This window comes from Helicoverpa zea, chromosome 27 (assembly GCF_022581195.2).
Source record: "Helicoverpa zea isolate HzStark_Cry1AcR chromosome 27, ilHelZeax1.1, whole genome shotgun sequence".
NCBI lineage: Eukaryota > Metazoa > Arthropoda > Insecta > Lepidoptera > Noctuidae > Helicoverpa > Helicoverpa zea.
This window is the reverse complement of record NC_061478.1, coordinates 6,255,852-6,283,750: the sequence shown is the minus strand read 5'-3', so window position 1 is coordinate 6,283,750 and position 27,899 is coordinate 6,255,852. Positions and strand designations below refer to the sequence as shown.

General features: G+C 34.3%; 1 protein-coding gene and 2 non-coding genes across 3 annotated transcripts; all 3 read right to left on the bottom strand.

Moving 5' to 3' along the window:
- Window positions 1-718: 718 nt before the first annotated feature.
- LOC124643438 (toll-like receptor Tollo) lies at window positions 719-27,743 on the bottom strand. The gene is made up of 19 exons (XM_047182426.1): window positions 27,602-27,743; window positions 25,250-25,528; window positions 24,534-24,703; window positions 23,593-23,745; window positions 22,879-22,982; window positions 22,226-22,324; window positions 21,219-21,320; window positions 20,641-20,785; window positions 19,813-20,067; window positions 19,213-19,385; window positions 18,446-18,649; window positions 10,083-10,317; window positions 8,846-9,045; window positions 8,323-8,407; window positions 7,426-7,621; window positions 6,805-6,882; window positions 6,273-6,470; window positions 3,476-3,755; window positions 719-2,165 (listed from the first exon to the last, which is right to left on the bottom strand). The coding sequence occupies exons 1-19, from the start codon at window positions 27,624-27,626 to the stop codon at window positions 1,730-1,732; spliced, it is 3,417 nt and encodes a 1,138-aa protein (XP_047038382.1). The 5' UTR covers window positions 27,627-27,743; the 3' UTR covers window positions 719-1,729.
- Window positions 2,723-2,794, bottom strand: Trnad-guc. The gene has a single exon. It is a non-coding gene; the product is annotated as a tRNA-Asp (tRNA).
- Window positions 3,178-3,249, bottom strand: Trnad-guc. Its single transcript has one exon. It is a non-coding gene; the product is annotated as a tRNA-Asp (tRNA).
- Window positions 27,744-27,899: the final 156 nt, after the last annotated feature.

Genomic DNA, 27,899 nt, shown 5'->3' with positions numbered 1-27,899 from the left:
ATAATAAAATGAGCGTACAATACATATAGTATCAAAAAAGGACGGACTTTCATTTCTTTTTTCTTAAAATTTACAAAAATATTTTCAATTTTTACAAAAATAAAGCTCATTTTGGAATGGATACAGAGATTCTTTCAAAAATACAATTATTAAGTCTCTTAAAATATTATTTACACATATTTATAAATAAAAAAATATAGATAAAAAGTTTGTCAAAAACTATAAAAAAACATTAACTTTTGTATAAAAAAAAATAGTTTTTGAGCTCATTTCATCACATTATTGTTACATTTATAGATCATTTTACAATTTTATTTACATATACAAATATTATTTTTGTTACATCAAATTATTTTTGCCTAATTTTGATGTCTTTTTTCAAAAAATCCATTTAGTTAAAGAGTGAATACCATTTAACTATAACGATAACCAAACCATAACCAGCCGTATACTTGCCGCCCATTGGTCACATCGGCGATTTGACAACTGAAAATGGTTCGGTTACCATCATCTCCCGAGTCTTTTCCCAACTATGTTGGGGTCCGCTTCCAGTCTAACCGAATGCAGCTGAGTACCAGTGTTTTACAAGGAGCAACTGCCTATCTGACCTCCACAACCCTGTTACCCGGGCAACCCAATACCCCTTGGTTAGACTGCTGGCAAATGGTATGGTTATCGTTATAGTTAAATGGTGCAACTCAATAATAATAGTTCATAGTAATAGTTGGTATGTATATTGTTTACAATACAAGTTTGAGTCGTTTTACACATTATACTTATGAAAATAATTAAAGCTAAATAAAATTGTGATGGACGATTTTTGTTATTATAGTTTACAGTCATTTAAATAGAAAATAAGGCCTTCCTTACTCTGATAGATCTATAATAAGAAGCCGACTTTCTGATAAAAAATATTTTACCTTCACATTTTTACTGACATAGAAAGCGATTTTTTATCCCTTTAAGGAAAAAAAACAGTTTTAGTTTTTTGTGTAAAACTTATGACTAATTTCAAAAATATAAAATATTTACACATGGCAGTGATAATACTTTGTCATTTATATATTTTTAACATAAATTATAAAAAAAATGTTGTCAAAAATTCGTTGTCAAGTTTCTTTAGTAAAAAATCGAGTATTGCAAATAATAATTTAAAAATATTGTTCATGTTAAATATGAGTCTCAAGACCTCAAGATCTGCGCAATTGCTGGTGCACTATAATATGTCCTTCGCAGCTGGCTGATCGCCCTATATGAGAACAGCCGCCGTAGCCGACAAAAGGTCTGAACTCTAGTATTTAGGAGATTCTTTTGAATAACAGTTTAGATTGTCTAGATTATAAAATTTAAATAACTCACAACTTTTAGTTTATGTAGCTTGCATTTAGTAAAAGTTCACTAAAAAAATGTAGGTTTATTTCACTCTTCTAAGTGGTCTTCCTAAATGGTAAACAATCTTGGTATATTTTTATAAATAACAATATAAAGAGAAATTCAAAAAACTTCATTTAAATTCTTTAATTATTTTTTTAATGAAGTATAGAACTCAAAATTGCCAACATTGCATATTAATTTCTATTTTTGCGAGAGCAACTAAATGTAATCCCGCTTTGAAATAGGTACGATTTTAAATTAGGAAAAACTTTTCTTTAAAAAATATACCAAGATTTATTTACCATCCAAGAAAGTCAAAAAAATAATAATACGATCATTCTTCTACCAAAAAATCTCACAAATCATCAGTAATTTTCAAACAAACACTCAAAAATATGCACAGCGTAATCAGAATCGAATCGCTAACCAGCCCTAACACACTGTTACCGAACCAACTATATTTAACTTTCTTCTTCGTTAACCTGCGTTTATCTATAACCAGTTTAACTGGCCACGAATTAAAATCTTCCAAAACCTTTTGACACTGATTTGGGTGCCATTTTTTCGGCGTATTATTAGAATTTTTTGCTTGTATACATATTTCGTGTGTATTTTTATCCTGTAGTGATATTTTGAAGGTTTCGTCTATAGGTATGGTTAAAGAACGCAAGTTATAGGCAACGTCAGATGAATATAATAGTTTGTTTGTAGCATCGCGTATGTATAGTATGAAATCTCCGACATCCTCGTTCGTAGTTATAAACCAATGGGCGTATATTGATGTTTGTGAACTGAAAAAATAATAAAATTGTGATAAAAATAATAAAATAGTGGTTAAGGTTTTAGCTAATGTATTAAGTTTGACTAATCAAAAAATCTAAAATAAATAAATAGATCTAAAATAATAAATAAGTAAACGACGTCCAGTTTGAATCCATATATTTGCATTTGATAGTTGAATTTACAAGGTGGGAATGAATTTAACTGAAATATTATTATTTTTTTTATTTCAGGCCAAACATTATAAAATACAAGACCATATAAGCCAAGCAAAACAAAATGGAGCTTCTATAAAAAAATTACACATTAAATAAAATATTTTCATACTCATTTAGCTTTTTTTTTTTTAACGACGTCAAAAATCATCAAATGACTCCTCCCGCTGTGGGTTAGCAGCGGTGAGGGAGTGTCAGACTCTTACTGACTAAAAACCGTCGTGTTCCGTCATAGGCCTTTTATGTACCAGGGCCGCGATATCTCTTTCGAACAACCCGCAGCCCCGGATACTCATTTAGCTTAGATATTAATAAGATGGACATATAAAATATATATTGATGACAAAAAGTATCTCTCCGGCGGGGAATCGAACCCCGGTCTCCCGCGTGACAGGCGGGGATACTTACCACTATACTACCGAAGACTTAATAGCGAAGGCGAAATATAGGACCTTATATTGCATGTTATAATAAAATCATGTTGTCTTCAAATAATTTTGCTTCTGTGTAATCTTTTGCACTTTTTTCCGTCAAAAAATTTTGCCTATGTCCGTGTCTGAAAGGACCTAGCACCTAACTTTGTGCCAAATTGCATTTCCATCGATCAAGCCAATTAACCTTATATTTTATTTATATTTAATTATGTTTTATCAACACCAAGACAGATTTACTCTCACGTTTATAATATTGGTAGCAGGAGTCTGATAAAAATTATTATCGAACGAAATTATTCAAATATCATTATGAATAACCTAAGTTATAGTAAATTTTCTTTTGTGTATAGGCCAAAAAAAACTACAAAAACTATCTCTCCGGCGGGGAATCGAACCCCGGTCTCCCGCGTGACAGGCGGGGATACTTACCACTATACTACCGAAGACTTGCTTAGTACAGCAAAAATAGTGACCAAATTGCTTACATTAAATCTCAAAATATTAGTTCCTCTTTCACACAAAAACTACCGAATAAATTTTGATAAAACTTGGTAATAATATAACTTATATTTCAGGCTATTTTATATCCCTTTACGTCCCATAGTTCCCTCGAAATGTTACAAAAACCGCAAAAATACTAGTGATAATAAGAATTATCCAAAAAATACTTACTATTGCACATCTCTAAAAGCCAAATCGGGTTCCGCAGTGAAATCAAAAGCACTCTCCCCCTCAGTGTTGCTATGCTCTAAAATTTTAGCATCAATTTCAGTGTTGCCACTGCACAACAATCTATCTTCGTCTATGGTCAAAATATTCTCGTTGACCAAAGTCACTGGTTCCGCACATGTTATATTTTGGTATTTTTCGTCGGTTTTCAATAATGATGGACGAATATGATTTAAATAGTGTTTTAGAGGGCGCGTGAAGCAATCACATTTTAGGCTGTTACCTGAAAAATTATATAAATCAATATTAATTAAAGTTAATAAATGGAAAATATAATAGTCGTGGTGGCCTAGTGGGTAAAGAACCAACCTCTCAAGTATGAGTATGTGTGCGATTCTAGATCAGGCAAGTACCAATGCAACTTTTCTAAGTATATCTTTTATGTACTTTCTAAGTATATCTTGGACACCAAAGACTGTGTTTCGGATAGCACGTTAAACTGTAGTTCCCGGCTGTTATTTAAACATCTTACGTTACGGGAAGTCAGAAGCCAGGAAGTCTAACGCCAGTCTAACCCCTTGTAGGTACTGGGTTGCCCGGGTAACTGGGTTGAGGAGGTCAGAGAGGGCAGTCGCTCCTTGTAAAACACTGGTACTCAGCTGCATCCGGTTAGACTGGAAGCCGACCCCAACATAGGTGGATAGAGACTGGGCAGATGTTTAACAAAAATACAAACATCCGTATTGACAACCTTCTTTATGGTAAGTTGGTTAAATATGTAATGTAAGTACATATATTCCGTTTGAGTAGGCACTTGAAAAGAGGTAAACAATCTTGGTACGAATTTTTATATAAAAACTCGCCTTAAAAATAAAATGACACTAAAATTCAATGTTAAAACAATAATGATTGCCACTTAATCAATTGAATCTTTGTTTTAAGCAGAATTTATTTTTTTAATATGTATTTGTGTATTTATTTATCTATTTATTACTCATTTATATCTATTTATTTCCTTTGTTGCACAATATTTGTATCACAAAACGTACATTTCATACATACAATTAATTACATTATAGTTCGCTAGATGGCGTTGTACGATTGTGGTCGATTCCTGCATCGCGCTATGGTTTCGTTACATGGAAATAGCTAAGATGCACAGCTCATAGATTTGAGTTAACTTAGAAAAGTTGTAATTTAATGATTTTTGGAAATCGTTCTAAACCGCTTCGGCTGGTTTATGGGCGATTTAATAATTAATATTATATATAACGTATGTGTTTATATCAATCGGATGTAGACATGGGAAAAACGTATCATTGAAAAGAAAAGATTGATATGTATCTTTTGATCACTGGGATATGTATCACTCTTTTGTATCTCTATATCCTTTCTAATCCGTGAGTGACATTGTACTGTTGCTCAGAGTGACTCGCTTCGTTCAATTCAATCCAATGTATCACTAAATCAGTACGAACTAAGAGTGATAGATTCGTTTAGGATAGATAGATTCGTATATCAGTTTATAATATTTTTAAGTTTCTATTTTTCATTTTAAATTTAAGTTTACGATTTATGTAATTGGCTGTTAAAGCCGTGTAAATCGAATAAATAAATAAAAATAATGGTCAAACACTTATTCTCGGTATCGAGAAAGTGAGACAGAACATTCTAAGTAGGGAAGTGCGAAAGAGATGTCTGGTCTTTCCGATGAGAAACCGTGACGCCAGCCGCTCAACGCTGTGTGTGCGAGTGCAACACAGATACAAACGGACGACGGATTGAATGAGTTGTTAAAGATACACTGATACATTCGGATTTGAACTGATACAAAGAGTGAGTGATAAGAACGGAAAGATACATATCTTTTTTATCTATCACTCCTGAGTTACCCATCTCTAATCGGATGTGTCGTACCTAATCACATTCACATATTATACTTCATGATATTCTAAGGCGAATTGTAAATAAAAAAACCTAATCCATTCAGTGGTTTAACCACAGGAGTCATTTTTCGTTTTTATAATTTACAATATCATGCGTAAAGCAGAGATAAAGTTAGGAGTAACGAATGTTTTGACCAGTTGATAGCTGTGAGTTTTCAAGGGAGAAATTCCGTTGTTTGTAATAACAGACTCTTATATGGTGTTCTAATTTTTGCACATTTTTAGTCTGTTTACTTTTTTTACGTATTTTATTTTTTTCTTTGTTCTAATCGACTTATACTAACCAGTACATTAACGTATTTCCTTTAATGTGATTAGGTACGACACACCCGAAATAACGTTAGCACATATACTGCGTTTGAGTAAGCAGTTAAAAAAGGTAAGTAAACAATCTCAATATGACTTTTTATATATTGTTTCAAGCGGAAGTTTATTTTTTTATATGTATTTGAGAAAAAACCGTAACTGTTACCGTTAGAGCCTTTTTATGGTCCCACTGCTGGGCTGCGGCCTCCTCTCACACGGAGAAGGATTGAGCATTAATCACCACGCTTGCTCAATGCGGGTTGGTGAGTTCAGACTACATAGTCCAGGTTTCCTCAAGATGTTTTCCTTCACCTTTTTGTCAGCCATTGGTGTCCAAGATATACTTAGAAAGTACATACAAACTTAGAAAAGTTGCATTGGTACTTGTCTGACCTGGGATCGAACCCGCGCCCTCATACTTGAGAGGTTGGTTTTTTGCCCACTAGGCCACCACGACTTTTCTTTGTAAAAAGTCATATGAAGATTATTTACCTTTTTTTTAAGTGCTTACTAAAACTGAGAATAAATAAGAATTTTTAACAGTTTACCTTGAAATAACACCACTAATCCTTCATGTTTGATTTTCCTCACTAACTCAGGTTCGAAGCTAGTTAATTGATTATTTCTTACATCTAATAGTTTCAGGTATTTCGACGACATAATGTTTGGTGTCGGTAGAGAACCTAGAGAGTTGTTCTTTAGAATTAGTTCTGTAATGTTCTCTGGTAATGTGAATTTTATTTCAGCTGAAAATGTAAAAAAGTAAGTATTAATAACGGTTATTTTTGCGTTGTATCATTTTATACGCAAGTTAGGTACACTTTTAATTCAAATTAATATTTTCTTTCAATTTTTAATAATAAATAGATGAAAGGTAATCTATGGTGTTTTAAAATAACGATAAATTGACATCAATATTTGTAAATATGAAAATGTAATTTAAACTCTTTCAAATATTCAAATTCGTCGATTTTTTTAAGGCAGAATTATTTTTATTAAATCAACTACTTACCACTTTTTACCTAACTTAATTACTTCTTAACTAAAAAACTGTTATGGTACTTAAATTAATATACTTACATGTTCTCGAAACCAAATCTTTCAGATTATTATGAGACAAATCTAGTATTTCCAACGATGTCAGATTGCCTAGTACATCTGAAAACGTATAAAAAATAAATTAATATTTGATTACAACATATCCGCACTTGTTTCAATCTAAAAAAATATTCACGAAAAAAAAGTCATGTAGTGAAATAGAAAGGCCGATTATCGGCTACGGCGGCTGTTCTCATATAAGAAGATCAGCCAGCTGCGCAGGACATATTATAGTGCACGCACATTACATGCGGTGCACTCACTATTCCTTCACTCTCATAGCGCGATGGGACGACAATCCGACACCACCGGAGAGATCGATGCACGGGTATATTGTGAGTTTCTTAAGCCTACAAAGCGATTTCAGTCCGACTCGAGAATCGAACCCGAGAACACCAGATCAACGAGGTAATGGAGAGTCGAGTCGAGTCAAACAGCCAATTTCTTCATCAAAAGTAAAAGTCAAAGTAATGTCATGAAGTAAAAGTTACGGTCAAATTCGTTTTATCTATTAGTTTTGCTGTTACTTTAACCTTGAAGAAACGAATTTGACCGTTACCTTTACTTTGCAAGTTAAATAAAAGCTTGTAAAAATGAACTTACTATTCCTAACATCATTAATATAATTGCCAGCTAAATTCAACTTTTTAACTTTCTTCGCCCCGAGTGTCAAGTCGTGCGTCACAACTGGTATCTCGTTGTAGCTGAGGTCAATATCCCGCAGTCGGTAAGGTATCCACGGGTTAGAGGGGAACATTTTCTTTGTTAAAAACCCAATTTTATTGTGGCTTAAGTTTACCTGAAAAAAAAAGGAATAACTAAAAAAACATGTCAAGTGCGAATCGGGCCGTTATTTAGAAGACGAGCAAAAAAAAAAATCACGTTTATTGTAAGTAGTAGTGGGAGATTATAAAATATTCATTTTATTCTCGTTTTCAGTATTTGTTATTGTAGTGGCAAACAGAAATACAACATTGAAAATGTTAACTGTTTATAACACTTTACATTAGATACAACTTTGGGGTTCCCATTATAAATTTTCAGTCATCATCATCATCCTCCGAGCCTTTTTCCCAATCATGTTGGGGTCGGCTTCCAGTCTAACCGGATTCAGCTGAGTACCAGTGCTTTACAAGGAGCGACTGCCTATCTGACCTCCTCAACCCAGTTACCCGGGCAACCCGATACCCCTTGGTTAGACTGGTGTCAGACTTACTGGCTTCTGACTACCCGTAACGACTGCCAAGGATGTTCAATGACAGCCGGGACCTACAGTTTAACGTGCCATCCGAAACACAGTCAATGGTGTCTAAGAAATACTTAGAAAGTACATACAAACTTAGAAAAGTTGCATTGGTACTTGCCTGACCTGGGATCGAACCCGCGCCCTTATACTTGAGAGGTTGGTCCTTTACCCACTAGGCCACCACGACTATCCCATTATAAATTTTCAGTATGGATTGTAAATAATTATTAAAGTATAAAATTTATCACACTTACCTCTTCCAAAGATAAGCAGTCGTCTAGCAACCCGTTTGTTTTATTGTCAATCTTTTCTAAGAAATTATGTGACAGATCCAACTTCCTGTAATAAAAAAAAAAACTGATTAAATTCCTGATAGTCTCCAAATATGGTAGTTGACCTAAAATAAAAAATCAAATTCAATACTTTAAAATAACTGTCGAAAAAGGCGCCTTTTTAAATAATTTGTATGAAAATGCGAACTATGACATATCTCTGATTTTTCAGTTAGAGCTGCATACTTATTTTACTGACTTAAATAAAAATAATAATAAAAAATCTACTAAAACGCTCAACATGGTTGCTTTACCAAATGAATATGATAAGAATTTAGCTGGTTAACTATGAATTTTGAATATCACCCTTTAAATACTATTTTAATTATTCATGAATTTTTGTACACACCCGCCATAGAAACACGACAGGAAAGAAAGAATATGGTATGTGTTTACAAAAACAGAAGTATTTTTATGTAATATTTCTAGAGAAATATCTACGTACCTTAAAGCAACTAATCCTTTAAAAGCCTCATTAGGCACACTCTCAAGCCTATTCCCGCTTAACGACAGATCAAGCAACTGTTGCAGCCCATTGAACGACCTCTGAGCAACGGTTGCTATTTGGTTGCGCGACAAGTCTATCTTGAAAGTTGTCGGTAGGTTGCCGAACGCAGAGCGGCTTAGCTCCGTTATGTTGTTCTCCTGGAATTTAATAAAAAAGTATTAGTGTACTTAAATAGGTTTATAATAAATGATAAAAAATAAAAAGTTTTTATTGCTTGCTTTCCAAAATACAATTTTTGTAAAAGTGTGCATGCAAAATGAATTAAAAAATAATGTGATTTTTTTCCCAAATAACTATAAATTGTAATAGTAATATATTCAAATCCACTATCCATTTATTGAAATTTCATTAAAGAAAAATAAAATAAATTACTTATTGATAAGTGCATTTGAAATTAATTTCATAATTGACCAAAAAACCCTCTTCATGAAACATAAAGACCTCAGTAAGGTTTAATTCTAGTTTAAATATTTTTTAATTTTTAATTTATTAGTAAATAGTAAAAAATATATTTAATTTTGTACAATATTCCTTTTTTTAAGCAAAATTTTTAAAAACTGTATTTAGTTAGACTGGAATCCAACCCCAACATAGTTGAGAAAAGGCTAGGCCGATAATAATAAAACAAAAAAAAACTGATTCAGAAGGCAGTACTCCTTGATACGGCGCGTATTGTGAGGAGGTTTCTGTCTCTGGGACCCTAACCACCGGTACCTTGGACCCTATCCCGATATCGGTGGCCATCTATTTTTTATATTTTTCAAATGTTTTTTTTTATTATTTTATATCTATATTTATATAAAAATGAAACCCGCTTTCCGTTGTCACGACATAACATGAAAACGGCTTGACCGATTTAGCTGAAAATCAGAGGGGACGTAACTTAGACCCGGGAGAAGGTTTTAGGCGTCGTCCTAATTGGCAGCGATCGCACGATGGCGCGATGCGTTTTTCATCTCACGATCTCACTATCTCACTTGCGAGGTTCAAATAGGACACTGATGAAATCTGTATGTTTGAACTCATCGAACGACGACAACGCATCGTGTCATCGTACAATCGCTGTCAATTAGGACGACGTCTTAGTATAGGTTTTGTCACCATCCGGCTACGGGACGCGGGTGAAACCGCGGGCGAAAGCTAGTTTAAAATAAAAATGTAATATAACCTTTACCTGTAAATACAAATATTGCAAACTAGTCAGACTACTCAACGCTTCCCAAGGCGGTTTAGTTAACCCATTGGCTGATAAATCCAGTGCTTGAAGAGTTAGTAGACTGGAGAAGCTGTCTGATTGCAGCGAATCAGCCAGCTGGTTGGCCGATAGGTTCAGCCGAAGTAGAGCGTTCATTGTCGGCCAAGTGTTCGGTTTTATTGAAGTTATGTTGTTGTGGGCTACGTTTAATTCGCTGAAAATTGAAAAATATATTGTTAAAAATATACTACTAAAACTTCATCACACACAATATGATGTTATAAATTATGAAAAAGAAAAAAAATACTTTTTACAGAAAACACTGAAAAGCAAAAAAAACTATTCTTAGGTGCACCAGCCTAGAAGTCAGTATCTAATGGATGTACCTAAGTTTATTTCGCCACCGGCTTCTAGGCCGGTGCACCTAAGAATAGTTTTTTTTTTTTTTGCTTTTCAGTGTTATTGGGAGTCGGTTTATTTTTCTGTAACAAGTGTTTTTCAGTGACAAGCATAGTTGTCACTATCCGCATAACTGGAAAGTTCTCATCAATACAAATAATCTAAGCCCAAACACGAGGTAGTTTATACATTCAGATGTCGAGTTCCCTCGACCTTCTCTGGTCTCCATCAGTGTCAGTCAGTGTTATCAGGCGTAGGTACACCTCATTGTCAAGTGTTTAACTTATGCATGCCTACAATTTTCGAAAGTTGCCCTCGATTTCAAAGGGTTTCCATCATCAGATCCTGACCTGATGATTATGGGACCACCTGTGAGGTATACCCTATCAAACTAAAAAAGAATTTTGTAAATCGGTCTTCGAATAATCGGTGAACATACATAAAAAATAAATAAAAAAAATTCCCGACGAATTGAGAACCTCCGCTTTTTCGGGAAATCGGTTAAAAGTTACTCCTGTGGCCAAACCACCGAATGGCTTAGGTTATTTTTTTACAATTCGCCCTAGAACAGTGGTTCTTAACCGGTGGTCCGCGGACCACTGGTGGTCCCTGGAGGCATTCCAAGTGGTCCGCGAAGCTTTGCTTCGCAACGTTGCTGTACGTTATCTAACTTTATTTTTATCGACTTATCTATGCGCGCGCGGGTTTTCGCAACATTTTACGTAATTTTGGTTTTGAGTCTTAAAAAATAATTAAAATTTCGCGCTCGCTTCGCTCGCGTATTCAGAAACTATATGGCCTTATTTTTGCATTTGTCAACAAACAAAAAGTTAAGTACGTTTGGGCTAAATTTTGCGTAATATTTAGTTTAAGTCCGATAAAAATTTCGCGCTCGCTTCGCTCGCGAATTTATCAAAAAGCCTCTCCCTTTAGGTAAACCGATGGGGTGGTCCCCGGCAAGACAAACTTTAGTTAAAATGGTCCCTCATGTCAAAAAGGTTAAGAACCACTGCCCTAGAATATCATAAAGTATATTTATGTGAATGTGATTAGGTACGACACACCCGATCGATATAAACATACCTTGTAAATATAAATAACTAATAATAATTATCGTTCAAAAAACCAGCCGAAGCGATTTAGAACGATTTCCAAAAATCCTAAAAGTTTCAAATTTTTAGTGTACCTAACTCGAATCTATGAACTGTGCATCTTAACTATTTCCATGTAACGAAACCATAGCGCGATGCAGGAATCGAGCACAATCGTACAACGCCATCTAGCGAACTATAATGTAACTAATTCGAGGATTTAATATTTTCGACGTCTTTTGAAATATTCAATTTTTAAAGACAAGTAAAACCCATTTGTAACAATTAATATTTTAAAGCTTTTTTATGTGAATAAAAAAAAAAAGAAATAGTCTTTTCATAATTTTGGACAGATATTAGGTACAAAGGACAATGCTAATCTTTGTATGGAAGTTGGGCTCAAGTGTTGCCCACAGTAACTGCATAGTGTATTATGTTCCATAGGCTTATATTAGGTCCCAGACCAAAGCATTTCGAAATCTATCCCGGGAGTCCTGAGAAAAACTGGTTTGACTCTTATTCAATATTACATAAAAATAAGCTTACAAACTCTTAACTATTCCACTTTTATTACCTTAATTGAAATGAATTATATTCATTGACAAATACGAGGTATTGTACACGACTACTTTTTGTTAACCGACTTCCAAAAATGGAGGAGGTTCTTAATTCATTTGTATTCTTTTTACGTTTGTACGTGCATAACTCCGTCGTTTACCAATCGATTTCAACAATTATTTTATTGTTTGTAAGGGCTTACTTCCTCAATGGTTCATTTGTCATCCGGCCCAGGGTCTGGTGATGGAACCTCTAAAAAAATCGGGAGCGACTCTCGAAAAATTGTAGACACATATCGAGTAAAACCTTGTCATTCGGGTATATGTGTCAGACACCACAAAACTGTAAAGGTTAAGATCTGACCTGACAATGGAGACGACAGAGAGACGAGGGAACTCCTCAACGGTATCTACTAACTACCTCATGTTCGAGCTTATTTTATTCCTCTTGATAAGATTTTTCTAGAAGATAGCTTATTGCGCAGGCACCTTGTAGATTTAAACCGTAAATTCAAAAATATTGCGGTAATTGCCTTTTTTTTCAGAAAATCATTGTCAGTTCTTATTAGAATCCAACGCTTTTAGAATTTATTTGAAAATCACAGTAAAAAAAACCCATTCCAACATTTTCCAGCACTGGATCCTGACAGCGAGATCCTAAGACTTATTTGGCAGAAAAGTCTTATCAGATTAATCTCTCGGGACCCCTGGGACCGATTTCAAAAATATTTTGATTTCATGTTTAGAGTGAAGTAAAGAATCTATTTCAATCACTCCCACTACTGGGCAAATGGCACAGGCTTTGTGAAGCGATTGTTCATGTGGAATATAAGAACCGGTTTTTCACCCGGACCCCAGGGACCGATTTCAAAAATATTTTAATTTCATGTTAAAAGTGAAGTAAAGAATTTACTTTAACCACTCCCACTACTGGGCAAATGCCAAAGACTTTGTTAAGTGACTATCTAAGGAGAACATTTGAACCGGTTTTTCTCGGGACCCCTGGGACCGATTATAAAAATATTTTAATTTCATGTTAAGAGTGAAGTAAGGAACCTATTTCAATCACTCCCACTACTGGGCAAATGCCAAAGACTTTGTTAAGTGACTATCTAAGGAGAACATTTGAACCGGTTTTTCTCGGGACCCCTGGGACCGATTATAAAAATATTTTAATTTCATGTTAAGAGTGAAGTAAGGAACCTATTTCAATCACTCCCACTACTGGGCAAATGCCAAAGACTTTGTTAAGTGACTATCTAAGGAGAACATTTGAACCGGTTTTTCTCAGGACCCCTGGGACCGATTTTAAAAATATTTTAATTTCATGTTAAGAGTGAAGTAAGGAACCTATTTCAATCACTCCCACTACTGGGCAAATGACATAGGCGTTGTAAAGCGACAGTTCATGTGGAATATTAGAACCGGTTTTTCTCCGGACCCCAGGGACCGATTTCAAAAATATTTGGATTTCATATTAAGAGTGTAGTAAAGAACCTATTTTGACCACTCCCACTACTGGGCAAATGCCAAAGACTTTGTTAAGTGAATATCTAAGGAGAACATTTGAATCGGTTTTTCTCGGGACCCCTGGGACCGATTTCAAAAATATTTTATACTTCGGCCGTTCAGAGAATGCGTTCCTGACACCTATCAGTTAGTCACGACTAGTGATGGGCACAACATAACACTGAGTTCGTTACCGTTCCTTCAAAATGAACCGCCGCATTATTTTAAGATTATTTTCGTTTTAAATTGGCGGAATCATTTGTTTTATATTTTAGTTATTTAAGTGGAAACCAAAAAAAGGTAATATTCATATAATAAAATTGTTTTATTTATTCTTTGTTACAAGTACATTGAATTGAATGTGCGAACAGAATATTAATCAGACTCCGATTTGCTTGAGGAGGTGGTGTCTTCATCATCATCTTCGCCTACATGTATAATTATATTATTATCAATAACAGAATCAATCCTGATATCTCGGTCTAACAAAAGCCGGGTAATCAAATAAAAACAGATCGAAAACACTTGAAAAACGTGGTCTATGCGCACGAAACGACAACGGACGACTGTTTTAGCGTCACAAAATGGCGGCCCATAACGCCATTTGGGGTTACCATTTTTAATCTAAGTATAAAAATGCGGTTTGGTCATAGTTTTATTTTTATATTTCATAAAAGTTATAATTAAGTCTTATAGTCCATTATTTTCCAATTCTTAAAAAGAAAATCAAAACGTATTATTTTATATTATAACTGTATAAGAACAGATTACGATACTTGCCTGTTATTTTTAGCACAGCACTACAAAATATAAACCGCTGACATAACCTTGTAATAGCGCAGTATAGATTTAGAAAAATATTGTTTACCAAGTTATTTGACACTCAGTTTGGCACAAAATTATAACATTCATTGATTATTGATATAATAATGTTGTTTTAATGCTCCTCAATTGTTAAAACGGTAAACAACCAGCAAAAATATTTTTATCGTAACTGCAACGCCATTGCAAAGTTACGTCGTCAGTTCAATCGCGACGTGTCAGGAACGCATTCTCTGAATGGCCGAACTATAATTTCGTGTTAAGAGTGAAGTAAAGAACCAATTCCAAACACTCCTACTACTGGGCAAATGGCTCAGGCCTTGTCAAGTGACTCTTCATGGAGAATATTTGAACTGGTTTTCCTCGGGACCCCAGGGAGCGATTTCAAAAATATTTGCATTACGTGTTCAGAGTGCACTAAGGAACCCTCTGGAACTACTCCCACTGCTGGGCAAACTATGAGCCCAGACCCTGGCATTGTCCTTTTTGGTTATACAAGGTGTTGATTTGCTTTTATGCCATATTTCAGGGGGAGGACATAAAATACGTAAATAATCGATTGGAATTACAGTAGACGGGAAATAGCTAATATGCACTGCTTTTTTTGTCATTGTATTGTAGTAGTATTTCATAAGTAATGCAATTTATGAATGATCGTTGCGTATGCTTTGTGTTTGCGCTTGTGTGAGACCACCGTGCAGTTTTAAGACCAGTAACACACGCGCCGAATTTAAATACGGCTAGGTAAAGGACGGAATTCCGAAAAAAATCATGTCGAGAATCATTAGCATAATTACGTCCTTGAATATGGCACGGATGCAAATCAACAGCTTGTATAGATAATAATTTTTTTACAAATTAAAAAAAATAAATAAAGATAAAAACTATCCTAGTAAAAAAAAACTAAAACTAGAAGGTGCAAAGTATTATAGTTCGGCCATTCAGAGAATGCGTTCCTGACACGTCGCGATTGAACTGACGACGTAACTTTGCAATGGCGTTGCAGTTACGATAAAAATATTTTTGCTGGTTGTTTACCGTTTTAACAATTGAGGAGCATTAAAACAACATTATTATATCAATAATCAATGAATGTAGTTACGTCGTCAGTTCAATCGCGACGTGTCAGGAACGCATTCTCTGAATGGCCGAACTATAATTATAATTGTTACCAATATTATAAACTATACCTACTAAAGAATTACAACATAATAGTCGTACAATACAATTAAAAAATCGTTCGAAAAACCAGCCGAAGCGGTTTAGAACGATATCCAAAAATAACATTAGGTTTCAAATTTCAAATTTTTAGTTTAATTTAACTGTGCATCTTAACTATTTCCGTGTAACGAAACCATAGCGCGATGCAGGAATCGACCACAATCTTACAACGCCATCTAGCGAACTATAATGTAACTAAAACGAGAATTTTGTATTTCCGACGTCTTTTGAAATATTTAACTTTTAAAGACAAGAAAAAACCCATTTGTAACAATTGATATTTTTAAATTTTTATGCACATAAATACAAAAGAAATAATCTTTTTATAAATTTTATTTACAAAAAAATACAATAAAGATAAAAAACTATCATCATCCTCCAAGCCTTTTTCCCAACTATGATGGGGTCGGCTTCCCAAAAAACTATCCTAGTAAAAAAAACCGGCCAAGTGCGAGTCGGACTCGCGCACGCAGGGTTACGTACCAGAGCAAAAAAATCACGTTTGTTGTATGGGAGCCCCCAAAATATTTATTTTACTCTAGTTTTCAGAAATTGTTGTCATAGCGGCAACAGAAATACATCATCTGTGAAGATTTCAACTCTCTAACCACACGGTTCATGAGATACAGCCTGGTGACAGATGGACGGATGGATGCACGGACGGACGGACAGAGAGCGAAAACAATAGGGTCCCGTTTTACCCATTGGGTACGGAACCCTAAAAACAGGTTGAAAAGTATTAATTTATTCTTCTAACATTATAAATGTTATCAATATTATAAATCCTACTAACAACATAAGTCATATTACATTAATAAAATGTACCCAATACAAAAATATGTTTATTCTTAACATTTACTTTATTTATTTTAAATCGTTCGAAAAACCAGCCGGAGCGGTTATGAACGATATCCAAAAATAAGAAAATTTCAACTTTCTAAGTTAGCTCAAATCTATGAACCGTGCATCTTAGCTATTTCCATGTAACGAAACCATAGCGCGATGCAGGAATCGACCACAATCGTACAACGCCATCTAGCGAACTATAATGTAACTAATTGTATGTATGAAATGTACGTTTTGTGATATAAATATTGTGCAATAAAGTAAATAAATAGATATAAATGAGTAATAAATAGGTAAATAAAAAAATATGCCATATTTAGTAATTATATATTATATATAAATATTTCTGTTGTAAAAATAGTTACTTTTTAATGATGTTACTTGGCACGTTTTCACACACCTTGTTATAAACCTACTAAACGCAATGAATCAAGTATTTAATTTTCTATTAAATTTTCTATTAAAACGTGCCAAGTAACATCATTAAAAAGTAACTATTTTTAACTGAGGTATGTGTATGGAACTTGGTACTTATTCAGATCTCACTTCTTTTATAGGCGAAGCATTCCCATATTATCGAACTTGGCAGCCTTTCACATTTTTGTTTTGGGTGAGATTTCATTTATTTTTGTAAGGTTGTTTATTATATTTTTTTCTTATGATTAAGTTAGCTAAGAAAATGTCTCATTGATACTATCTTTCAGATTTTTGAATATGCACTATGCTTCTTACAAAGAAATGAACTAGATTAACTAGACCACTAGATTTACCAACTGACTGACATGACATGTTATCATATAATATGTTCGTGGATCAAAGTTACACATTCGTTATTTTCGAAAGTGACTCACACTTGGCCGTTTTCAGATTTTTACTTTACTTTGACTAAATACAAACCTTTGTAACGAATTTCAGATCGGTACGACCATTCGAAGATATATTATATAAATATAGATAAATTTAGTTCGTTTTAGTTCCTTAGGTGTATAAATTTACACCACCCGGTTAGGTGTATAAAACACCTTCATTATTTTGAAACTGACTCACACTTGGCCATTTTCAGATTTTTCCCTTTACCTTGATATAAAGACCTACCTCCATGCCAAATTTCAAGTCAATACGACCATTGGAAGTGGTCTAGGTTTTTGATGAGTGAGTCAGTCAGTCAGTCAGTCAGTGAGTGTATAGTAAAAATAGCGATTTTCTGACGTCAATATCTCAAGACCTACAATAGGTATATTAATGAAATTTTGTATTTTAGATAAGTGAGGGGGTCTCAACAGATACTAGAAATTTGATATGCGTAAATAAAATAGATTTTGAGTTATAGGGGGGTCGAATTTGGCCCGAAATGGTTCGTGTAATATAACCCACGGCCGGTGTGTCGCTTTTTTTTTTTGCTCGAACTTGGCGGACACACTGCCGTGTGTTTAGATATTATAGCACAGCGAAAAATGTGGCTTTTTCTTTATAAAATAATGTTATAAATAAATAACCAAATACAATTTGCTTTACCCTAACAAGCTTTTGAAACTTTACTTACTACTTACTTTTGGAAAATTTTGCAATAAATAAAAAAATATCAAAAACTACTTTCTTTACTTTCTAAGTATATCTTAGACACCAATGACTGTGTTTCGGATGGCACGTTAAACTGTAGGTCCCGGCTGTCATTGAACATCCTTAGCAGTCATTACGGGTAGTCAGAAGCCAGTAAGTCTGACACCAGTCTAACCAGTATATTGGGTTGCCCGGGTAACTGGTTTGAGGAGGTCAGATAGGCAGTCGCTTCTTGTAAAGCACTGGTACTCAGCTGCATCCGGTTAGACTGGAAGCCGACCCCAACATAGTTGGGAAAAAGGCTCGGAGGATAAAGATTATATTAAAAACTACTTACCCCAAACTAATAGGTATTTGAAACAGTTTTTCCAGTACGTTATAACTGATATCTATAAGGCGACAGCTGACCAACTTCGCAAGACTACCTCGGGAGATCTCTCTAAGCCTGTTGTGAGACAAATTTAACTCTAACACTGTGGGAATAGTGCCGAAAGTCGCTGGCTTAATTGTTTCTAGTGAATTGTAGCTTAGGTTAAGGAATCTGTAAGAAAATAATATATTTTTAGTTGAAAATATTACATTTTATATTATTGTTAGCCCCTAGATAAAGCCTGTATCTTGGGCGCTTATTTAGAGCGGGTTTACCAATACAATTTACTTAAAATGCAAGTTTGGGTGGACTTTAGTGAATGAACTTAAAATTAAAATATTTTATTTGAAAAAATCGCACAAATATGGACAAAGATGATATTTCATATTGATGTTAGTTTTCTGCTAGTGATTTCAAATGCGTTTCGTGGGATTTACTTCGCGCAGCCGGGTAAAAAGTAGCCTTTCTTGTTAAATGGGCTATCTAACACTGAAATATTTTTTAAAAATAGGTCTAGTAGTTCCAGAGATTAGTACTTTAAAACAAACAAACTTTTCAGCATTATAAATACGAAAATAACTCTGACTCTCTCGTTAAAACTACGTAACCAATTTAAATAACACACAGAAAGTCTAAAGACTGAGAAAGGATATAGGCTACTTTTTACCCACCTTCGGGAAGTAGTTCCCTCAAAACGCCGTACCAACTAGATATTAACAAAAATAACAACATACCTTATAGAAAACAGATTTTGGAAGACAGCGTTAAATATTTCGCTCAAATTATTATGAGACATGTCAACTGTATGTAGTTCGTATAATTTCGGAAATGCTAGTTTTGGTATAGACTCTATTTTGTTGTGTGATACATTTAATTTTTGGATTCCTGTCATATTTTGTATTGGTATCTAAAAAAATACAAAAATATAATTGAATTACTTGAGTATTACATCAGGTAGTATATTGTCATGATGGTAATATATATTATAGGGTAACATTAGTCAAAAGATCAATTAATAAACATGAAAGACAAATTATAACTTTTATCAAAAGGGTAACACAATCAACATTAAAGGGTAACATTAACAAAAGTGTAACAACATCACAGGATAGGGTAATTTTTTCAAAAAGTATCAAAAGGGTAACAATATCAATATCAAAAGGGTATTTTACCCTTTTAATAATGTTTAGATTTGGATAATCTTACCCATTCCATGTTAACATTACCGTTTTGATAATATCAAAATGGGAAGATTATATTATCAAATGCGTAACATTACCAAAGGGTAACTACCATCAAAGTCAAAAATGGGGTAAAACCATCAAAAATCTTACCTGCGAAAAATTCCTAAACTCATTATGCGAAACTTGCAATTCATACGCATAACTATTTTCATCAAACGCTCTAGGACTGATCATAGACAATTGGTTATGGCTAAAGTCTAGCAACGTCATATTATTGCAATTCACAAACGCTCCTGTCTCTATGGTCGAGAGAGCGTTGTGAGAAATATTTACTACTGCTTGATATAAGTCTGTAAATGCTTGCGTTTCTATTATAGTAATGTTGTTTTCTGCTAAGTTAATTATCTGGAAAAAATAATTATTACATAATTCATTATAAAGTTTAATTAGTGTCATCATCTGCCTAGTCTTTTCCCAACTACATTGAGGTCGGTTTCCAGTCTAACCGGATGCAGCTGAGTACCAGTGTTTTACAAGGAGCAACTGTCTATCTGATCTCCTCAACCCAGTTACCCAGGCAATCCAATAACCGCGTAATAATACTGGTTGTCAGACTTTCTGGCTTCTGACTAATCGTAACGCAGTCAGAGGTCAAAAATCTATACCAGAGCCCTGTCAAGGGGTAACCCACTTGCTTATTTCTTGTAGATTTTTTGCCGGTAGTATTTTATTAATTAATTAGCTGTCCCGCCAGAGTTCCAATGCTTCTAAAATAACTACTTCCCCTACCCAGATAAAAAGCCTGTAACATATGCACTGAATTACTATCGACTATATACTGGGTTGGCCGGGTAACTGGGTTGAAGAGATCAGATAGGCAATCACTCTATAACACACTGGTACTCAGCTGCATCCAAACCGAAGCCGACCTTAAGAGAAGCGGCTAGGCACATAATCAAAATATTTGAGCACTCTTACCTCAGCATATTTCACTTGCTGGAACATTTGGAAGTCAACTTTCTTGATTTGATTCCTAGCGAGGTCCACGGTACCTATTCTGGTTACTGCTGAAAACGTGCCTCGGCCTATGTCTGATATTAAATTGTCTTGGAGGTAGAGACGCCTAAAAGGGTTAGAAAAAACATTGTATAAATATATATTTTTTTAATGTGCCGTGATATGAAATGGTGTTTCGCTCGATGAGTCTTTTTTTTGGATTTCTAATAAAGAATATAATAAATACAATATTATTTTTTTTTTTCGATTTTTCGATGCTTAATAATTATAAGATTTCAATTAAATAAGGCCTAATCAACTTGCTTGTGTATATCTTTAAAATAGGTCACATCATGTATAAATTAACATTACAAGTACAAATAGTTTACTTAAAAACTTAAGTAAAAAAATGAGTATTCATTCATTTATTTTATCAGAAGCATGCAACTTCACAGCAGAATATTACACCAATTATATTAGTTAATTTTTGTACCACAAAAACAATCATTTTTCCTAATATTTCTCAAAAACAATATATAAGAAATTGTGTAAATGCTTACCTCAAAAACCTCATTCCTCTAAAACTGTTGGTGTCCAATTTCTTTATCTTGTTGTGATCCAAATGTACTACTTTTATAACTGTGTTCCTTGCGAACATACCTCTGGAAATAAAAATGATATATAAATTAATTAAAAATATAACAAAAAAACTAGATGGTTCTTGCGGTTTCACCTGTGTCGCCAGGTAATTTTTATTTATTTATTATATTTTGTAACGCGCGCCTACTTTTCCGTGGTCGAGTCCATGGCCATATAAGGCAATCGCATGATCACCGAGCCGACCAATACGTGGCCGGCCGGCAGAGGGGTGCGGGGAGCGAGGGCCTACTCTCACGAGCGGGGACGCTCGCTGAGTCGCCAGTCCGGCGCACGACGCTGTAGTAGCTCTCGCGACCGTGGCTATCTAGCTAAGTACGACGTGTGATTGTGAACTACCTATGTAACTAATTACCATTTCTCTATTCTAATTACAATAAACTTTCTACCCCAAGATGTGTTTGTTGTTATAATTTATATTTATTATTTTATCCGGGAATAGTGTAGCTTTCCAACCAGAATCAGAATAAAATAGTGTTTATTTGTGAAACATAGGGGTTAGTGTAATAACTTTTCAAATCGGTTCAAAACTTTCAGAGCCTCCTAGAGGTACAAACAAACAGAAACCGTCTTACCACAAAAACTTTTAAACGTCAGTTTAAGCCTTGTCTAAAAAAATGTCAAATTATGACGTTGACATATGGTTCATTTTGCAGCCACAAAATTTTTAGACAACTGTAAACCAGGCGTTAAAGTTTTTGTAGTAAGGCCATTTATGTTTACCACTTTGTAATTAACTTTCTCCAAAAAAAGGAGGTTCTCAGTTTGACTTGTATGTATGTACGTTTGTACGATTATCTCGCGTTTGGCTGAACCGATTTTGATGAAGTTTTCAGCATTTAGAAGATGGTTTATGGTAGGGATACTATTGAAGTCTTTTTCTAAGTTTTATTTCTTTAAATGAACTTACCTCGGTATTTCTCCAATTTGATTATGACTCGCATTACACCAGCCTAGTTTAGTCAAATCTCCGATATGACTACCATCCAACTTTGTTATGCTGTTATGACTGAAATTATTAGAAAAACAATATTATAGTTAGAACTAGGATCAAATTCAAAGTCAAATCATTTTATTTCACTCAGGTCTTTACAAGCACTTATGAAGTCAAAAATATAAATAACTTTGATTCTAATACTAGGACAGAACTAATATTTGTGCTTGATATAATTACGTATTAAAAAACCGATCAAGTGTGAGTCGGACTCATGCATGGACGCATCAAACGAAAAATCGGCAAAAAAATCACATGTATATCGACCTATATCGATTTAATATTTGTAATAGTTTGCAGATTTTTTTATTTTTATACCAGCAACATTATAACATCATCTTGCTATCGCGGTTCTCGAGACACAGCCTGGCGACAGACGGACAAACAGACGGACAGACAGACAGAGTAGTGCCTCTTTTATACGCTTTGGTATATTTGAAGCTGAATGCGATATACATACTTACCATTCGATATTTTGCACACTATATTTCTTTATTTCTCAAGGCTAGTCAAAATTTTAGGATACTAATACAGTCACTGCCTATGAAAATATCAAATGACAAAGTTACCTCAAATCCAATAACTCAGTGTCTCTCAATCCTTTGAACTGATTCCTCTTCAGCGTGACCAGTTTGTTGCCGTGAAGATCTAGCTTTTTTAGTTTTTTTAGCACCTGGAATTGTTCAGCAAAAATATTATTGACTTTGCCTGACTTAAATAAATAAATAAAAATAAATTATTATCAATTTCCGAAGAAAAAAACCCATAAAAGACAATATATAAATAAAAATCTCTTATTGAGCGTCAATAGACCACATTGACACTATTACCTACCTGACTATAATAATTACATACATAAGAACCAATATTATTAATCTGAAGAGTGTTTGAACGCGATTATTTCAGAAATTACTGGACCAGTTAAAAAAAAATATTTCAGTGTTAAATGTTCTATTTATCGAGACGCATTTGCCTGAGAGACGCAGTGTTTTATTTACAATGAGCCACCGGCCTACCTGACTTCTTCAACCCAGTTACCCGGGCAACCCAATACCCCTTAATTTGACTGGTGTCAGACTTACTGGCTTCTGGCTACCCGTAACGACTGCCAAAGATGTTCAAATGACAGCCGGGACCTACAGTTTATCGTGCCCCCTGAAACTACTCAAATAGAGTATAGTTTTGTATAAACAACGATGAGGACCAGTTTTTCGACACTGTTTAGTAGTTTCATGTTTCTTAATAATGTAAAGATAGATTTATAAATGAATTCAGAATCTCACCTGAAAAGCCTCCGGCGGTATATCAGCAATGAGCCCATTAGATAGATGCAATCTCTCCAACTTGCCGACCAGCTCACTGCCAGCGAATATGTCTTTAGCTAGCTTAGTCATTTTGTGCCCATCTATAGATAACACTGAGAGATTGCCTAGGATCTGAAATTGTAGGAAGATGTAGGTTTAATGGGAGAAAAAATATTACATACAAGATTTGTAAGAAAACTGCCTACTTCGGGTAAAAATAAGGCATAATATTAAAAAAACAACGTAGGACTTCCACAAACAAGGTGGACAGACGACCTTATAAAGGTCACCGGAAGACGCTGGATGCAGGTCGCCTCCAACAGGTATCTGTGGAGATCTAAGGGGGAGGCCTATGTTCAGCATTGGACGTCCTATGGCTGAGATGATGATGATAAAAAAAAAAGTTGTTGGTATTAAAATTAAATATTTAGTAACATAAAAATAACAAAAGTAATTAAAATCTTCTCCAATAACAAAAAATATTTTATATTAAATGAATGCTTTTTTCCCTGACTGTCCCACTGTTGGACAAAGGCTTCCTATTCTGTTGCCACTGATATCTGACTGCCTAACTGACCTCTACAACCCAGTTACCCGGGAAACACAATATGCATATTAGCCGGGACTTACAAAAACGTGCCATCTAAACACTCCATCCCAAGATGGTCACCCATCCACGACCGACCGCGCCAAGCGCTAAATTGATCGAACTTCCCCTGCGACTGTTACTTACCAACGAGCTTCTAATCTATACCTATGTATACGCTCGTGTATGTTTGTTACTTCATCAAATGACTGTACATGTTTTGAAGAAAGTTGGCAGTAATACTAAACACTTTTGATCCGAGTTACCCCGGAACTATTTCCCGGGGTAACTCAGATCAAAAGTCTAGTGGAGTATAATTTTAAAGACATCTTACCATAAAAGCATCTTTCGGGAAGACATCAATTTGAGTGTTAATCATGTACAACTCTTGGAGTGTCCTATTGACTCCCGCGAATGCGTACTGGTCTATCGTCCTGATGGGGGTGTCTTCTATCTGGAGTACTCTGATCGTGGACCGGTGGAAGAGGGGGCCGAAGAGATTTGCTGGAAAAGCGTAATAGTAATATCTAGTTATTTTAAGTTTTAGGTTTTTTACTACAATGGTTTATTTTTAATTAACTTTAATGTAATCATTAGTAGATTTGGTTAATAAATAAATTATCTGAATATAATAATATTATGGTGGAGAATCGATTGTTAAGGTACTTACTGTGAACGCTCTCTGACTTAATAAAAAAAAAATGTGAGCACCAAAGTTCAAGTTCACACAACGTGCAAGTAACAAAGATAGATAAAATTTATATTCGTTCAAAACTAAGAACTATAATTCAATGGAAAACATTCTTCTATTTTTAACAATTTTGGAACCTCTAATAGAATCTTTGTTCCAATTATAAGAAGTAACAAATAATAAGTTAAAGTTAACTTAAAAGTAAAATACTATATGCAGATAAATAGCTAATTTATGTTTTTTATATCTGTTAATTTGACTAAAATCTGTTTAACAGTTAGACAGGCTGACACCTATGTTAGTTAACTAAAATAATAAATAAAAAGCAATTAAACTTATACAAAAGAAACCATACTCACAAATCTTTAACTCCTTCAACAACAATCGTTCAACCGGTAACCCCAACCCAGCTATATTCCCCAACCCAACGCTCAACACAGCCAACCCGGTATTTTCACACCGTATATACAGCCCGGTGTCCGACCCCTTCTCACAGACACACGGGTACAGTAACGTGGTCTTCGAGTCATTGGGACAAGGGTAGACGGGACCCGGAGGTATGTATTCAGCATTTGTGTAGGTCAGCAGTGTTGCGAGAGTGAATATAATTTTTGTTACCATTTTTGTGGGTGAGTTATCTGAAATGATATGGAAAATATTATTAGTTTTATTAAGTTTTCTGGAATGTTAGACTATCTATACTTAATGTTATAAAACTGAAGAGTTTGTTTGCCTGCTCGACCGTACTAATCTCAAGAACTACTAGTCCCATCTGAAAAATTCTTTCAATGCTAGACAATCCATTTACTGAGTAAGGCTATAGGCTACTTTTATCCGGGTTCGTGAAAAAATTTCCATGGCATGCAGATGAAACCGCTGGCAGAAGCTAGTAATATTATAAAGAATATTTTTTTGTTTTAGCCCCTAACCGTCTTACCACAAAAACTTTTAAACGTCAGTTTATGCCTTGTCTAAAAAAATGTCAAATTATGACGTTGACATACGGTTCATTTTGCAGCCAAAATTTTATTAGACAAGAGTAAAACAGGGGTTAAAGTTTTTGTAGTAAGGCCATAAGGCTCCAAAACTACTGAACCGATATGTGAAAAATTGTTTCACTACAGTTCATCAAGGTAAGGGAAGTAATATCTACAGGACATGGGTAAAACTTCAGGAAACAGCTAGTAATTAATATAACAAAGTATTTATAGTTAACAGCATGATGTAAACCACTCAAAAGTTACATGAAATTCCAAAAAAAATTGATAAGAATTTGAAAAATTTCCAAAATGCTGGTGGTAATCTTTCAAAACTATTTTTTATGAATAGTTTTTTTTATAAGTTCTACTGTGAGTCACATAAAAAGTGGTAATTAATTTATTATAAACAATAAACAATTACATGCTGATAACATATCTTGAACTTTTTATTGACTTTCAATGCCAATACAATCTAGGTATATTAATATTATAAAACGAAAGAATTTATTTGTTTCGGGTTTAAGAAACTTTATTCTCAATAAAAACATACAATGTCACTTACTTGAGAACAATACTAAGAAAATAAATTTTATATACAGTTCATCATCATCAATCAGGTACAGACTATATAAACGAACAAATTCACCCATCTAATGCAATCATTTCCCCATAAGTGATTGATTTGCAATTATGTGTTTGCTAAGTTGGGTTTTGAATGCACTAAAAGAGTTTAGCTTTCTTATACAAGGCGGTATCTTGTTGTAAAGTTGTGCTCCTTCAAAAGTCAGGTTTTTTTTGCCATAGTTGGTTCTAATTTTCGGTAAGACTAGTAAGCTAGCTCGTCGAGTGCTGCGTTTGCTGTATTAATGTGATAATCTCAGGAACTACTGGTCGGATTTGAAAAATTATATCAGTGATAGATAGCCCATTTATCAAGGAAGACTATAGGATACTTTTTATCCGGGTGCGCAAAGTAGTTTCAACAGGAAGCTAGTAAAATATACATGGTGGTTATTTCCTACAGTTTTGCAAACATCCAAGAACTACTTGCATATTATTGAAGTTATAAATTAACAATAAACTTTTAAATACTAAAACGAGTATTGCATTAAAATAAATATTTCATACACCACAACTTTGGAAACTTTATCAGCAAATTTTGAACAAAAGAATATTTGAAATACCTGCTTTCCCGTGGTTTCACCCGCGTCCCGTAGAAACTACTGCCTGTACTGGGATAAAATATAGCCTGTATTTCTCAGAAAGAGTGTGGCTTCCCAACAGTGAAAGAATTTTCAAAATCGGTCCAGTAGTTTTTGAGTTAATACATCACAAACCAAAATACAATTTATTTCTTCTTTACAGTAGTAGTAAATGCGTACACTCGAATCTACGGTATTAAATAAATATAGAATAACCTGTTACTAATTAAAGGACAGTGTGACGAGTAGAAAACGCGCTTCAAGGCTGCAAAACAAGACCACAGGCACAATACTATATTATTCATAAAAGTTCACAACTTATAAGGTCATATAAAACCAGTTTTAACTAAAATACTAAGCGACAATACAGTGTTACAACGAATAGATATTAATTAACACTATATATCTGTCCAATTAAGCGCAATTACTAGCAATAGATATCACAAATTCCTTTGAAAACTAAACTTTAATTACTTCGCGAACTATGACAAAACTTTCACTTATAATAAATCACTTTTAAACACAATACCTGCACTCAATCCTTGATTCAACATGGATTACGCAAAATTTTGCAGTAGTTGTGAAGTTTCTAAGTCCGTAGCATTACAATTACGTTAAATAAACGTAATATTATTTTCTTAGAAATACTGCGTAACATCACCCCACCATGATAAACACGCAACTAACCATAGACAATGATAAGTGACAGTTTGTCGTGACAGTAATGACAACTGACTTGACCTGTCATGGAGTCAAAAGACAAGGAGTTCATTTTTATTCACAAAGGTATATGAGCGTATGGAGCTTCAAAGTCAAAATACGATAAT

Bases quoted from the DNA above. Each gene is read 5' to 3' on its own strand.
- LOC124643438 (XM_047182426.1), bottom strand. From the start codon at position 27,626: ATGTTGAATCAAGGATTGAGTGCAG. The intron at 7,622-8,322 runs GTAAGTGTGATA...TTTTTTTTTCAG, and splicing joins ACTGCTTATCTTTGGAAGAG to GTAAACTTAAGCCACAATAA. The intron at 6,883-7,425 runs GTAAGTTCATTT...ATACGTTTTCAG, and splicing joins TATTAATGATGTTAGGAATA to ATGTACTAGGCAATCTGACA.